The 13,245-nt window shown below is 45.4% G+C and overlaps 1 protein-coding gene across 3 annotated transcripts; it reads right to left on the bottom strand.

Moving 5' to 3' along the window:
• Window positions 1-1,123: 1,123 nt before the first annotated feature.
• MMACHC (methylmalonic aciduria (cobalamin deficiency) cblC type, with homocystinuria) lies at window positions 1,124-12,980 on the bottom strand. Of its 3 annotated transcripts, none has more exons than XR_002100260.1 (5): window positions 12,830-12,980; window positions 6,496-6,693; window positions 5,471-5,623; window positions 3,680-4,724; window positions 1,124-3,000 (listed from the first exon to the last, which is right to left on the bottom strand). XR_002100260.1 is itself a non-coding variant. In XM_019531339.1 (4 exons), the coding sequence occupies exons 1-4, from the start codon at window positions 12,908-12,910 to the stop codon at window positions 4,413-4,415; spliced, it is 744 nt and encodes a 247-aa protein (XP_019386884.1). In that variant the 5' UTR covers window positions 12,911-12,980; the 3' UTR covers window positions 1,124-4,412. The 3 variants fall into 3 exon arrangements, 1 of the variants encoding a protein (XP_019386884.1); XR_002100259.1 differs by having other exon boundaries at window positions 1,124-3,785; window positions 4,142-4,724; XM_019531339.1 differs by having other exon boundaries at window positions 1,124-4,724.
• Window positions 12,981-13,245: the final 265 nt, after the last annotated feature.

Here is a 13,245-nt window from a genome sequence, read left to right as displayed (position 1 = left end):
AAAATCAGTGTCCAATGTACACAGACTGGCGTGAAAAAATGTACTGCACTGAACATTTAGCAAGGCGAGGTGCTATGAAACAGTACATGTTAAAAAAGTTAAATTGCAGCAGTGTTACTGTTCATTCTGGTTTAGTTAATGCCTGATATATAAACTTTTGTATGACTGTCGTGTACTTTTACTTGGCAGGGTGGGGAAGCGAACAAATACAACCATGAAACTATATGAATTGCCCATACAAAAAACACATGAAGATCAATCCTTTGAAGTCAGAGAGTAAAGTTAGGTAAAATACACGGTATCACTCTTCCCCGGAGACCCCTTCCATGATTATCACAAAAATGAGCAGCATGCATTCGGAAGTAATTCTGCTGTCAGGTTTTTGAGATGCTAGACTATTAGAAAGCAATTGCTAAGCGATTGGGAGGACCTACACATCTCACTTACATCAATAGGAGGAGTTACAGATGCTCCGCACTTCTCAGGAGTTGCTGCTGTGGCACTAAGCAAAACATCAGGTCAGGTATCAACGAAAATAGCTTAGCAAATCGTAACTGCAGTAATTAAAGATTTGCAGAATTCCAGTGTGACGGTAAAGCTACTGAAGAAAAATCCTAAAATATCAATGATACCATACTGGGCACTGTAGGCTTTCACTTTATTACTAAATTCTAGAATATTATACCATCTAAAAAACAATCCTGTTCTTTTACTGTGAGAGGCAACGATTTCTTAGGGTGATATCTTTTATGGGACTAACTATGTACCTGGGATAGAGTTAGACAAACTGCCAAATGCAAGATATTCTTTGTCAAGTCCGTTTATTGTGTGCCGTCATGTTAGTCTCTCAGTACATAAGCAACTTGATGAGAGATAATTACAAAAGAAAGTATACTCATCCCAGAATCAAATCTGATCATGCCCGCTGTTATACATCTGCAATTCTAACATTTACTTTCCCTTTCTATCCAATATGGTTTATTTCTGTGTATCTGGTGCATAGTCAACATCTCAGGTTCTCCCAAAATTAAACTGTTATGTTATTTAAACAAAAGTTCACTCAGTATTTTACTTTCTTTACCCAAAATAAAATGTGAAGATAAACACATTACAAAAGACATCATCAAAATTGTAACAGTGGTCTTAACTATTTAACGAGTGAATTTCAACACAAAATATTTAACTTTTATAAAGTCAAACTCTGATAAAAAAGTTGTAACTTCAGTATAATTTCTTTCTACATGACAGTATTCCAGGACGTTGATCTTGGTACCAATATGGATCCTTTAGTACAAACTTGTAGTAAACTCCATTTCAACTCTGTGTCAGTTAAGAAAAAAAAAAGGACCACAGTAACAGTGTAACCATAAATAATTCCAAAATAAAACTTCCAAACTGAAATACTAAAAAAATTCCAGTACCGCACATTAAGTTGTAACCTAATATATGCTTACATACATAGAGTGCGGGTGCCACCACACACATTTTGGATCATGCCATGGGAAGAAACAGCCAGACACTTTCCACGCTGGTCCCTTGCCTTTCATTCTCAGCAGCACCTTCCCTCTCCTCTCCCACCCCTGCCTCTTGCCTTGCCGCTGAGGACTTTGGGGCTCTCGTTACCCCTGGGGTCAGCCAGGTGCAGTGGAGGCAGAGGAGGGGGGCAATGGGAAGGGAGGGGGTGGGCTGCTGCTGAGTATGAAGAGGAAGGACAGGGATGCTGAGAAGGGGGATCCTTACCTAGCCCAGGACTTAAAAAAAAAAAAATAAAAAAAAAATAAATCCCTGGATACTATTTCTGCAGTGTGATCTGCCTGCCCTGGTGGGGAGGCTAGAGGGCTACCAGCCACCCATGCAATGCTGGTCACTGCTCCCACACCCCTTCACAAAATCCTGGATCAGCCTATGCACATATGCAAATATATTACTGTTGTAACCCATATTGTGCACAATGATTTTCAGGTGCATCTAGTCTCCTCTTGAAATGCACCAATAAGTACATCTCCAGACACTGCTATATCCAGCAGACCATATCTCGAATGAAAAGTGTTCTTGTTTTCCCTCTTCAAAAGCTAAAGAGGGAAAGGGACTAAGGCAGAGGACAACGTAAATAATGGGTCAGGTCATCTCAGCAAGAGAATATGAACAAAACTGATGAAGACTGAAATTCCAGTCTTAAGTACCACTTAATTTCATAGAAATTAGAGTTTGAACAATCAGCCCTAGTGCAAGTAATCTTAGCAGCAGCCTTAGAGGTGTGCTGCTAAAATCCATACTTTAGATTTTACTGTGCATATCAAAGTTATCGGCTCCATTTCAAGAGTCTGTAATAATATTTTTTGGTGGAGGACACTTGCCTTGGGAAAAAAAACCTTGAACGTTTACCAAATTTGCAGCTGGGGAAGACAGAACAGCATGTTAAAGTGACTTGTTTAAAAGTACACAGGAAAGATGGTAGGGCAGGATGGCACAGGCAAGATGCTAGAAGACTATATCTAGTACATGGGAATTCCTGGCTTGCAATACTATGCTTTATTTAGTCTATGCCATCTCATGGTGTTGTAAGGTAATATCCTTCATTACTCATGGTAAGATCCTTCATTGCATCAACCCCACTGATGCCCTCTGTAGTCCTTTCCTCAAGTATGAGCAAGGATTCAGTTTGTTACAGGGTGCAATATGCTCAAGTAGACCAATCGGTGTGAACCCTCATCTTTTAGCAGCTCTTTAGTGATCTAAGCAGTGTGAAAAAAGGACAGAAAAGCAACAAAGCTTCCCAACCAATGCTATGAGAGGACTTTGGGGAGGCAGATGCTAAAAAAGTTAAAATAACTTAAAAAGAGCCAGCTATTCTTACCCTGGCAGTGGAGAGGGTGCTAGGGACCCTGGCAGTGGAGGGCGCTAGGGCCTGATGAACAGGACTGAATGAAACAAGATGAGCTGTGCACACATAGAAGTTGCAAAGAAATGGATCACTCAGCCTAGCTAGTATGTGCCACCCTGTTCAGATGGACTTAAGTTAAAATTAACTTTGCTGAATTTCTGACAAGCAAATTCTTGCAGCAAAGTCTACCTTAATGTCTAGGTCCACAGAAATGATGTAAAACTACAGCGTAAATTACAAACGAGAGACCTGGTGCTTGATGCTTTACGGGATTGGAAACCTTCAAGTTATAACTATAAATAATTAGCTTAGTGCAGGGGTTCCCAACCCCCGGGCCAGAGTCCCATACTGGGCCACGAAGGGTTGACTGCTGGACTGGAAGTGACCAACATACTGCAGATCAGCAGCCAACCCTTTTTTTATACCGAGTATAAAACAGGGTTGGGGTTGGCTGCTGGCCCGCCGTATTCTGGTCACTGCTGGTCTGCAGTTTGCCAGTCCACGGTCATTTCTGGTCCACAGTATAAAAAGATTGGGACCCCTGGCTTAGTGTATAGAGACTGGTTTCACTTATAGCTTTAGTATACATTTATATTAATCTCCCATTTCCCATGCTCCTTTAAGCATGATTCAATTTCACGGGACAGCCATTTAAAAAAAAAAAATGAAGGTACAGTTCTGTCTCCAAATGCTACGTGCAAGAACGCAAGTATAACACAAGAACCAGAGAGGTACAAACTCTTCGTCTCTTGGCTTGCTTACTCTGTACATGGGACAGCATATATATTAACCTACAGATGCATTCAGCCAGAAAGCTTGCTCACTGCGTGTGCATGTGTGTGCTTCCTCACACAGGAAAAGACCAAAGCCCTCTAGCTGTACAAAAGCATGGTGTCTAGCTCTTCCAAGACAAAAAATAGGGTCCACTCACAATCAAACTAGCTTAGGTTGAGTTAAATTTCTGGACTAGATTTCAAGGTGCATGCCCTTTAAAACATTTTACCTCATGATATAATCTCTCAGGGCAGTAAAAGTGCTAGATATATGTTTGGAAAAAAAATCTGCCCTGAGTTCATCCAAAGACAAACTGTTTTGCAGCCAGTTTTTTGAAAATTAAATAATTCCTTACTATTAAATAAAATAAAATAAAAAGTCTCCCCAGATCAAAAATAGTCAGTCTTTCCAAACAGCAGCATAAACGTCCCAGCCTCGAGGGCACCTAAACTCTGCCCAAATGAAAGCCAGGTGATACTTCACGAGGGTCCAGAAGGATACGTCTGTAAATAGCAATAACCTGGAGCAGACTTGCAGCTGCCTTCCTGTTTACGTATAGGCAGATGCCAAACCCTGGCACGCAACGCTCCATTCTGACCTGAAAGGGCAGCTTTTGGATTGAGCTGGAGTGTATGATGCTAGGATGTGTCATCTCTATACCATCAAATCCCCTTTTCACAGCTACTAGAAAGGATTATGGGGCTTGCGAGCTGCACTTTGCTCACTCCCTGCCTCGTACACTAAACTATGTAACTCAGTAAAATGCATTTCTTTGGATTCCTCCTTGTAGCCCCAACAGTTTGAAACGCTCTGCTGGAGGGGTTGCAAAGTACGTTTTCTGCTCCTCTGAGTATCGTTCCTTCACTTCAATGATATCCCTGTAGCTCCAGTCCTGCCAGTGGAAATTGAACTTCTCCAGCAACTGTATTCTTTTCTCCTCTGTGGTCACGCAGTCGATAGGGGCATACTGCTCCAGGAACGGCACCTGAATTTCTGGAAATATGAGGATAGCCCGGATGGCAAACCAGCCTCCATACTGGGGATGTATACACACACCATAGATCTTCTGAAAGAGAGAGAAAACCTGGTACATGTTACTCTTTCTAAACATTGCCCTGCCTCTGAACATAGACAGACTTTGAGGGAACCATGTGCAGACCTGGCCAATTGATATGGTACAGTAAATGCAAGAAAAGCAAATTCCTTCTTGCTGTTATGCTCCAAAGAATTTGCTTTGATCCCTCATTGCTTGTGCCCCTCCCCTGCAGTAAATCAACCACAAAACAGTGTTTTGGATGGGTAATCTCTCTTTTTTAAATAAAAACTGATCGCACTGCAAGTTTTGCTTAGGCACGGATTGCCAGATTTCTCTCATGGAAATGGAAAGGTTCTAGTTTGTTTTCTCATCCTTTTTTCTCTGCCTCAGCCAGAATTGGTCCCTATGCTACATCTGCCAGTGTTTTTGCCTTATTTAGATTAGGATAGCCCATTCTTCCCCACCTTCCTTGTAGGTTTTATAGATCTCATAGTTTAGGATGATTTTCCTGTCATTTTGCTTACATTCTTCTCACTTTAGTTGGTTTTCTTCCATTTATGCCCACTACAATACCACAAAGAAATCTACTCCAAAGAAATCAACTGTTTGCACCTGTTGCCAGTGCTAGTGATATCTGGGAGAGGCACATAAAAATCACTGTGTCGGATTTAACCATTTAATTTCCAAGAGAAGGAACCAGTGAACAAATAATGTTTTTACATTCCCACTACTGGAGTGGCTCTTGAAGGACCCTTGGGTTTTGGCTTGTAGCTCACCTTTTCTCCCCAGGGATCACACTTCACATCCTTCCTCTGGTAATAATATGCTGCTCCAGACACATGGGCGGCTGTCTGTGCCAGAAACTTGGGTTTCCGGTTTGGCAACATCTCATAGTCATAAATGATATGCACCTTCTCATCAGGGAAGTGCTGGAAGAAAAGCTTAAGGCCAGAATGACTGGAAAGAGCATGCTCAAGGCCCTGTATTTTTTAGTTTGTACCATGTGCACCTAGGCTAAAACACAGACACTACATTTCTCCCAGGGCAAAGCCTTGCATATTTGTAGGAATACAGAATAAAAATCCACTGTGAAGTATTGAGATGACCCTCTTTCCACCAGGGCAATTGGGTGAATTTAAGTTAATTGTCACTGAAGGTGCTGTATATAACTAACTGTCCCCACACTAGTCAAAGCCTGAGACAGTTCCATCTGGGATAAACCCCTAAAGGCCAGCATAACAGGAGAGAGAAATGGAAGTCAAGCCCTCACTGGCACTCTCAACGGGGAGAGTTAAATTTATTTGGCCCTGTGGGCTGGATCCAGACTGTGGGGTTTCTCAGACTGGATCCAGACCACAGAGCTTCTCCTGGGCCAGGTGACCCACAGTCATGGGGCTATTTCCCTGCAGTTGCTGCACCGGGGAAGCTCCAGAGCCCACGGGCCTAGTGGCACTGCTTGTTGTTCTCCTCTCCCCTTTTTGCCCTGTTTCCCCAACAGTTAGTGTTTCATTGGGGCAGGCGGCGAGCAGTGGCAGTGTAAACCCCTTGCGTTCTGGAGCTGCACTGACGCAGCTGATCTAAATAGTAAATTAGCATTAGGAATAATACTTCGAGTTTACGTGACCGCTTTCCAATCATGAAAAGAATTTTATGAGACAAATCCAGTCACCACAACCCCATCAATACCACCACTTTACAGTTAAGAAACTAAGACAGGGTAAAAGACTTCCCAAGAGTTGTCATCAGCTCCCTGCTTGGTCCATGGTTTAGCAAGGGGAAATTGTCTTTAAAAGGCTTTTACCTCTTTCACAAGTGATAAGTGATGAGAAATGCACTGGTCCACTGGATCCCGGATCCTTTTCAGCAGCAGCTGTTTGCTCACAAAGGGTTTGAAGGCTTTGTCAAACATGGAAGGTGTGCTGAGGACAACAAAAGCCAGGGTGCTGTCTGGGTAGGCCAGGTGAAAGGACGGCTGAAGAACAGTGTTGTACCATCCAACCTGCAGTGAACACAGAAAAAAACCCTCCGTTAGGACAGCAGCACCAACATTGTGCTGGCAGCAGGAATTATAAAATGGAGGAGGCTGCAGCTGCCTTCACTGACGATTCAGACATGCAGTCTGCCAGCTGCAAAGTGCACCACTCAAATCAAGATGGTACACTGCATGCAGGGATATACAGTCTCTACAAGCTGCACTTCTATGTGAAAGGTAAGGAGGGCCTTAAACTGCTTGATATTGCACTTTGGCCAGCCCTGACCTAGAAACCAGTATGCAGCCAGCAGTCCTGCCAATGCATATCAGAGGTTTGATTTAGATGCGATTTATTCTGCATGACAAACGTGCCTTCTCTGCTTCTCCTTTGGCCTTGGTTATTTATTGCTCAGGGCAAGGCTTTGGCTGTTGATACTGCATATTAATGTAAGGCTGGAAGGAATCTCGAGCACGTATCCAGTCCACCCTGCACATGGTATCAAGCATGTCCAGAATACCCCTTCTTCCCCAGACCTGAGGAAGGGCACTATGTGCTGAAAGCTTGTCTAACATCTCTTCCAATTATGCAGCTGGTCTAATTAAAGATATTACCAAACAAACCTTGCTCCCTGCATACTCGCCAGACGGCTTCAACAACACTGTGATCCTACAACAGCAACCCTGACAAACGCGAATTGGAAGAGATGATACTAGGCTACATACCAGTAACATGGGTTATTACAAATTAAAATAGCGAGCTGCAGTGCTCAGAGTCTGCTTCTCCCACAGGACAGTTTACTGTATATAATGAGACTGTACAAACAAGAAGACGGCATGCCAAGAAATTGAGAGCTGGTCTTATTTAGTCTGCAGAAGAGACAACTGAGGGGCGACTGAATAGCAGCAGCCTTCAACTCCCTGCCGGGGGGCTGCAAAGAGGATGAAGCTGGGCTGGTCTCAGTGGGGGCAGACGACAGGACAAGGAGCAATGGGCTCAGGCTGCAGCAAGGGAAGTTGAGGTTGAATATTAGGAGAAAACTTCTCACTAGGAGGGTAGTGAAGCGCTGGGACAGGTCACCCAGAGAGGTGGTGAAAGCTCCAGACTTGGGGGTTTTCAAAACCCGGGTAGACCAAGCCTTGGCTGGGATGTAGTTGGGGCTGGTCCTGTTTGGAGCAGGGCGTTGGACTAGATGCGACCTCCTGAGGCCCCTTCTCACCCTAATTTCTATGACTGTATGAGTCATACCATTGTATGATTCGTCTTCAGAGGAGGTTGGATAAATTTCCGACTGGAGTATTATGATCCCAGCACTTGTTCCTGCCTAGGGCAGGGGGTCAGATTTGATGATCTATTCAGGTGCCTTCCGACCCTAGAAACTATGCCTGGTGTCTCCTCTGGGTCCATTGTGCAGACCTTGCAAATTCACTCTGCTCTCCGATTGTTAGCTGTTTGGTTGATCCTTGCTTTCTTTTAGTCCATCCCTGTTATTGAGGGATGGCCACTTTTGTTTTTTTTTTACACGGACAAAATGGGCCCAGAGACTGCCACTCTGCCCCCACTGAAAAGGAGTAAGCAGCTCTTCAGTCACTTGATAGGTTGCATGCTTTGCTTCTTGAGTTTAAATATTCATTTGTGAATGCAAGTGGTGCTACACGCTCAGCGGCACGTTTATTCCCCAGCGGAACATTAGGTGCATCACACGGATTATGACACATCTAGACTTCAGGATTTCCCTTTGAGGCGGGACACATCATAATGCAGCGCAGTTGCAGTGTCAGAAATTAGGAGGCAGAACAGGCCAAGACAGCAAGGAGACACGAGCAGGAGAACAGGGGACTCAGCCCAAGAAGTGCTGAGGACAGCAAGGTAATTTATAGCTACTCTGAAAACAATACCCTAACCCTAACCTGGCTATCCAAATGACTTGACTCTTTTTATGGACCACTGTGACCCAGCAGCTGCTTCCAGCTCTGCCTCTTGGTGTGTCGCAGAGGTCATGGCTAACGTGCAAAATTAAATCCAGCGGTTTTGGAGATAAATGCTTTCTAAGGGTCTGAAGTGGCAGGGTCGGACCACCTTCAAGGACAAGTGAAGCCAATTTGAAAGTCACTTTAAAGGAGTGGAAGGTGCCCAGCAACATGCTGGATCAGGACCCGGAAAGGAAATGAAGTGGCAGTAAAGCAGCCTCTTTACAAGCTCAGGCCTGGGAAGTCGACTCAGACACAGGGATGCTTTCAAGATGGTGATTTTAGAAGAATTAATAGAAAGATTTTAATTTAAGTTTTATGCCCACCGGGAAATCAGTAGTCAATAAACTACCAACAGCTGCATCTTACAGAAAAGCCATAATAACAACATTTTCTCTGGGTAGTTACAGCCTATTTGGGGAAAATGGAAAGTAGACCAGATTTTGCTTGAAATACTAGAATGATTGCTTCTAAACAAAGCCTGTTTCCTTTGTGTTTTCACTGGATGAAGATTAGATCCTGTGACAAATCAGGAAAGGCAGCAAGATTTAGTTTGCTAAATATAAAGATTAAGCTTGATTTCTTCCCCAAGAATCAACTCAGACTATACTAAAATGTTTAAAAAAAACGTTCTTCCTTTCCCCATTCTCTACTCCTACTTGAGGTCAATGCTGAGCTTATAACTTGACCTGCATAACAACTGCAGATTAAAACAAGTAGTGAAGCCTTAATTTCTGATATAGAATTAACCACTAAAAAACCCGAAGTGAACTGAATTAGGACACTAAACAGCCAGATGATTTTTTTCCTACTGATCCAGTGTCTGGGCTGATTGAGGTAACCAACATTTGACTTAATATTAGAAAAAGGAATCTCCACTTAAATTTTCTAGACGGTTTCATATTCAGATATTAAATTTTAGAAATTGATTAGAAACATTTAGGATGAAACTCTGCTCTCAGTTACATTGGTACCAATCTGGAATAATTCAACTGTCTTCCAGTGGGCTGGAGACTGCTAGACACTGAACCCAAAATCAGAGCAGGACCTTGGTTCAAATCTTTGGTTGATCTGTGCTGTGCTGTCATACGCACATTGTTATTAGGCTCAATCTAGTTTAACACCCTGCCTGTCTGGACTTTTTCCTTAGCAAGGACCATCATTACTGCATTGCAAGCTGTGCATCATGCTTCTCTATAAGTAAGGACCTACCAAAAAAATCACACAGGGATTTGCGCGCGGCGCCAGTTTTTGCGGTGAGCCCCCTCCCTCACTGTCAATTGGCTACGGAGCCCCAGCAGCTCTGCTCCTTGCTGCTAAGTGGCAAAAACTACAGCATAATTAAATAGAAAAGTCCATGGAAATATCAAATATATTGCCACGTTATTATAAATCTAAGTATTACATCTAAATCTAAGCATATTATGATTATCTAGCTTCTTAAAAGACAGCACTAACTCTTTGGCACCTTCATTGAATCTACGTCACAAGCTCAGGCTCTCACACACTCCATGGCTGCAGGGATTGCCATGCTTTCCTTGTATCCCAGTAAGCTTTTATTTTTTTCAGATGATTCTACACAGAATCACGGGAAACACGGTTTTTCACACTGATCGTGGAAACCGCTGTTTTCCGTGACAATCACAAAACTGTGATTGAAGGGAGTCCCTGTCTATAAGCATTCCTTGGTTTCAAGTGACAAATCACTACTCTGAGCTGCAAGGAGCCATGCAAAAATGCTGTGGGATTTATAGGTGCAGATCTGGGTTCCCCAAAATGTTGATATGCTGTGCAAAGGTGTGGACTTAGGTTTATGGGTGTGCATACTCCCTTTCCACTAATGGTGGGGAAAGGTAAGGAACAGATTTTTCTAATCTAAAAGCCTAACCTGAACATCTGGAAGGCAGCGCCACCTACCGTCTCCCCACAGCCGTGGGCCTGCTCCCACAGACCTGCACCAGTGGCCACTGAAATCAAAGTCTTTCCATGGGTATTATTGGGTATGGCACTGAGTCCAGGTGTAGTCCCAGCACACAAGTCACCTTGCTGCAGCCACTGCACAGTAAGGACACGGAGCACCTCTCAAGGGCACCCTGCAGGAGCTAGACCGCAAATGGTAAACACCTGGAGCAGCTAACGATCCTGCGATCATTAGCAAACATTAGTCTTCGCAACACCACAGGCAAGGAAGTAACCCCCGCTGACACTTTGTGAACAATAAACTGAGGCACAAGTCAGTCAGATGGAAGGGGTCACCCAGAGAGGTGGTGGCCTCTCCATCCTTGGAGGTTTTTAAGGCCCAGCTTGATAAAGCCCTGCTGGGATGATGCAGTTGGGGCTGGCCCTGCTTTGGACTAGACATGACCTCCTGAGGTCTCTTCCCACCCCCTTGTCTGTGATTCTGTGACAGATGACCTGAACACATGTAAATAACTCCGGCCAATAAGTCAGCCAGCTCTTCAAGGATGACAACATACAGTTTAGCAGAAGTGACTCAGAGCTGGAAAAATGGCTCTAAAAATACCATTGGGACATTCTTTCTTTATTCTGCTTCAGCGATCAGCAGCTCTCATTAGCTCAAGGTATAAGTCAAAGAAGATTTCCCCAAGCAGTCAGCTTGTCTGCAGACAGCAACTCTATTTTTTTTCTGTCAGCTAACTTAATATTTCTTAAAAACGTTAGCTTACAAAGAGTTTAATTTGCACAATGGAAGAGGGCATTCAGAAGCTGCACAACAGGACGCATAATGACTTTGTATAATCAGGATCTACTGACGCTTGAAGAAAATCCTGGTTTTCCCTTTGCCTTGTTAACAGTTAAACCTCACATCAATAAAACCTTCACTTGGAAGGCAGTCGGGTACTGGACAGTCGTCAATATTTAACTTCCAAGTCCAACTGAAATGTTTACCCCAACAGAAGCCAATTATTCGTTCAGCGTCATCTCACGCAGCTTGTCTGTGAAAGGGAACAATCTTTCCTCCTCTTTTTATCCTACGCTGGCTGTGTCCCAGTCAGCTCCTCTGCTGATTTTTTTCAGCCGGATGTTACTCTCTTCATTGCCTTCTGCATTCGCTGTCTCAGTACCCGGGGAATACTTTTCCTTCCACCTTTACTAAAAAACACTTGCCCAGCTTCAGTGGCTACAAAGAAAATGGCACAGCCCATAAAACTGCGCAGCAGCTTTCGGGAGCCATCTGGAAGGGCAGTGATGCCCTCCCTCGAGCTGGCAGACATCCTCCAAGGAGACACTAATACCACATGGCAAATTAAAGGGAGAGGGGAGGCACCCAGCACTCTGCGGGAGCAGGCTCCTTATAGGGAGGCCTTAACGCCAATGCTGAAGGAGACTGACCACGTCACCGTCCCACCCGGCGGCAAGCAGTGCCAGTAGAAAGCAGGGAACGGTGACCAGCAACAACAATGGAAGGGACGGCAAGTGTGAATCACACGTGGATTTCCCTCCCAGTGCAATGTAATCCAGAAGGAATTACCTGCTTATACTCACAGGTTTAATTTTCATAGATTTTATCGACATTAGGGGCTGGAAGGGACCTCATGAGATCATTCGGTCAACCCTCCCCCCCGCCACCACCATAGGCAGGAACTCAGCTGGGATCAAGTGACCCCAGCAAGAAATATATCCCCTTGTTTTTCTGAGAGTCCAGAGCAGGTGCTCCATCCATCCATTTTATTTTAAAGGAAAATTTTGTGCGTCCCAGGTCAAGTCAGTTCCAAATCCTTCCAGTCATTCAAGAAACACGTGTGGCCCTACCTTTTTTTTTGTGGTAAGTATTATTTTTAAGGAAAATGTTTTGCATTCCATGCCAAATCAACCAAATCTGTGAGTCATTCAAGAACCAAATGCGGCTCTGCTACCGGCACGCATCCCCCGCCCCTGCCCGGGGCTTCAGATGCTGCCAAGTCCTTCGGCCCCCGCCGCTCCTGGCACGTCCACGGAAACCGGCCGCGGCGAGGTGAGCAGCCACCACCGTTCCCACCGTACGGCCCACCCTGCGGACCCAAAACACGTGCGCGCCCGACGTTTAACGGGTGTTTTAGCCAGCTCCCGGGCTCCTGGAGATTGAGGAGACCACCGGGGCGACGTCACACGACAGATGGGTGACGTCAAGCGGCCGGGGCTGAGGCCATGGCCCCGTGACGTCACCCCGAGCCCCCCCCACCCCGCCCCGCACCTGGAGGGGATGCAGCTCGAAGCCGAAGGCGCACAAGTAGTCGCGGAGCCAGCGCTCCACCAGCGCCGCGTGCAGCTCCATCGCGCGGGGGCTCACGGGACATGTAGTCGCTTCGTGGCCGCGCGCGGCGCAGGCCGGGATCGCGGCGCGGGACAGCTTGGGAGGCAAGCGTCCCCGCCTTCCTCGCTCAATGCATTCTGGGGGAGGAGGGAGCGAGGCGCGCAGTGTATGGCGGGAAATGGGGGTGTCGCTTTGTTCTCGCGATGCCTGCTGGGAGATGGAGTCCTGCCGCAGCCGCGAGCGGACTGCATCTCCCGGCAGGCCCTGTGGCCCGTTGGGGGAGGGGATACCCCTCAGGCAGGTCGTCCCCGGGTGTCTGAGGTGGGGGGGACAGGACTGGACTGGAGCTGTGGGGG

The sequence above is a fragment of the Crocodylus porosus genome, unplaced genomic scaffold (assembly GCF_001723895.1).
Source record: "Crocodylus porosus isolate Cpor-Errol unplaced genomic scaffold, CroPor_comp1, whole genome shotgun sequence".
In the NCBI taxonomy this organism is placed as follows: Eukaryota; Metazoa; Chordata; order Crocodylia; family Crocodylidae; genus Crocodylus; species Crocodylus porosus.
Note: the sequence above shows the minus strand (reverse complement) of the source record. Positions and strands in the feature narration are given on the sequence as shown.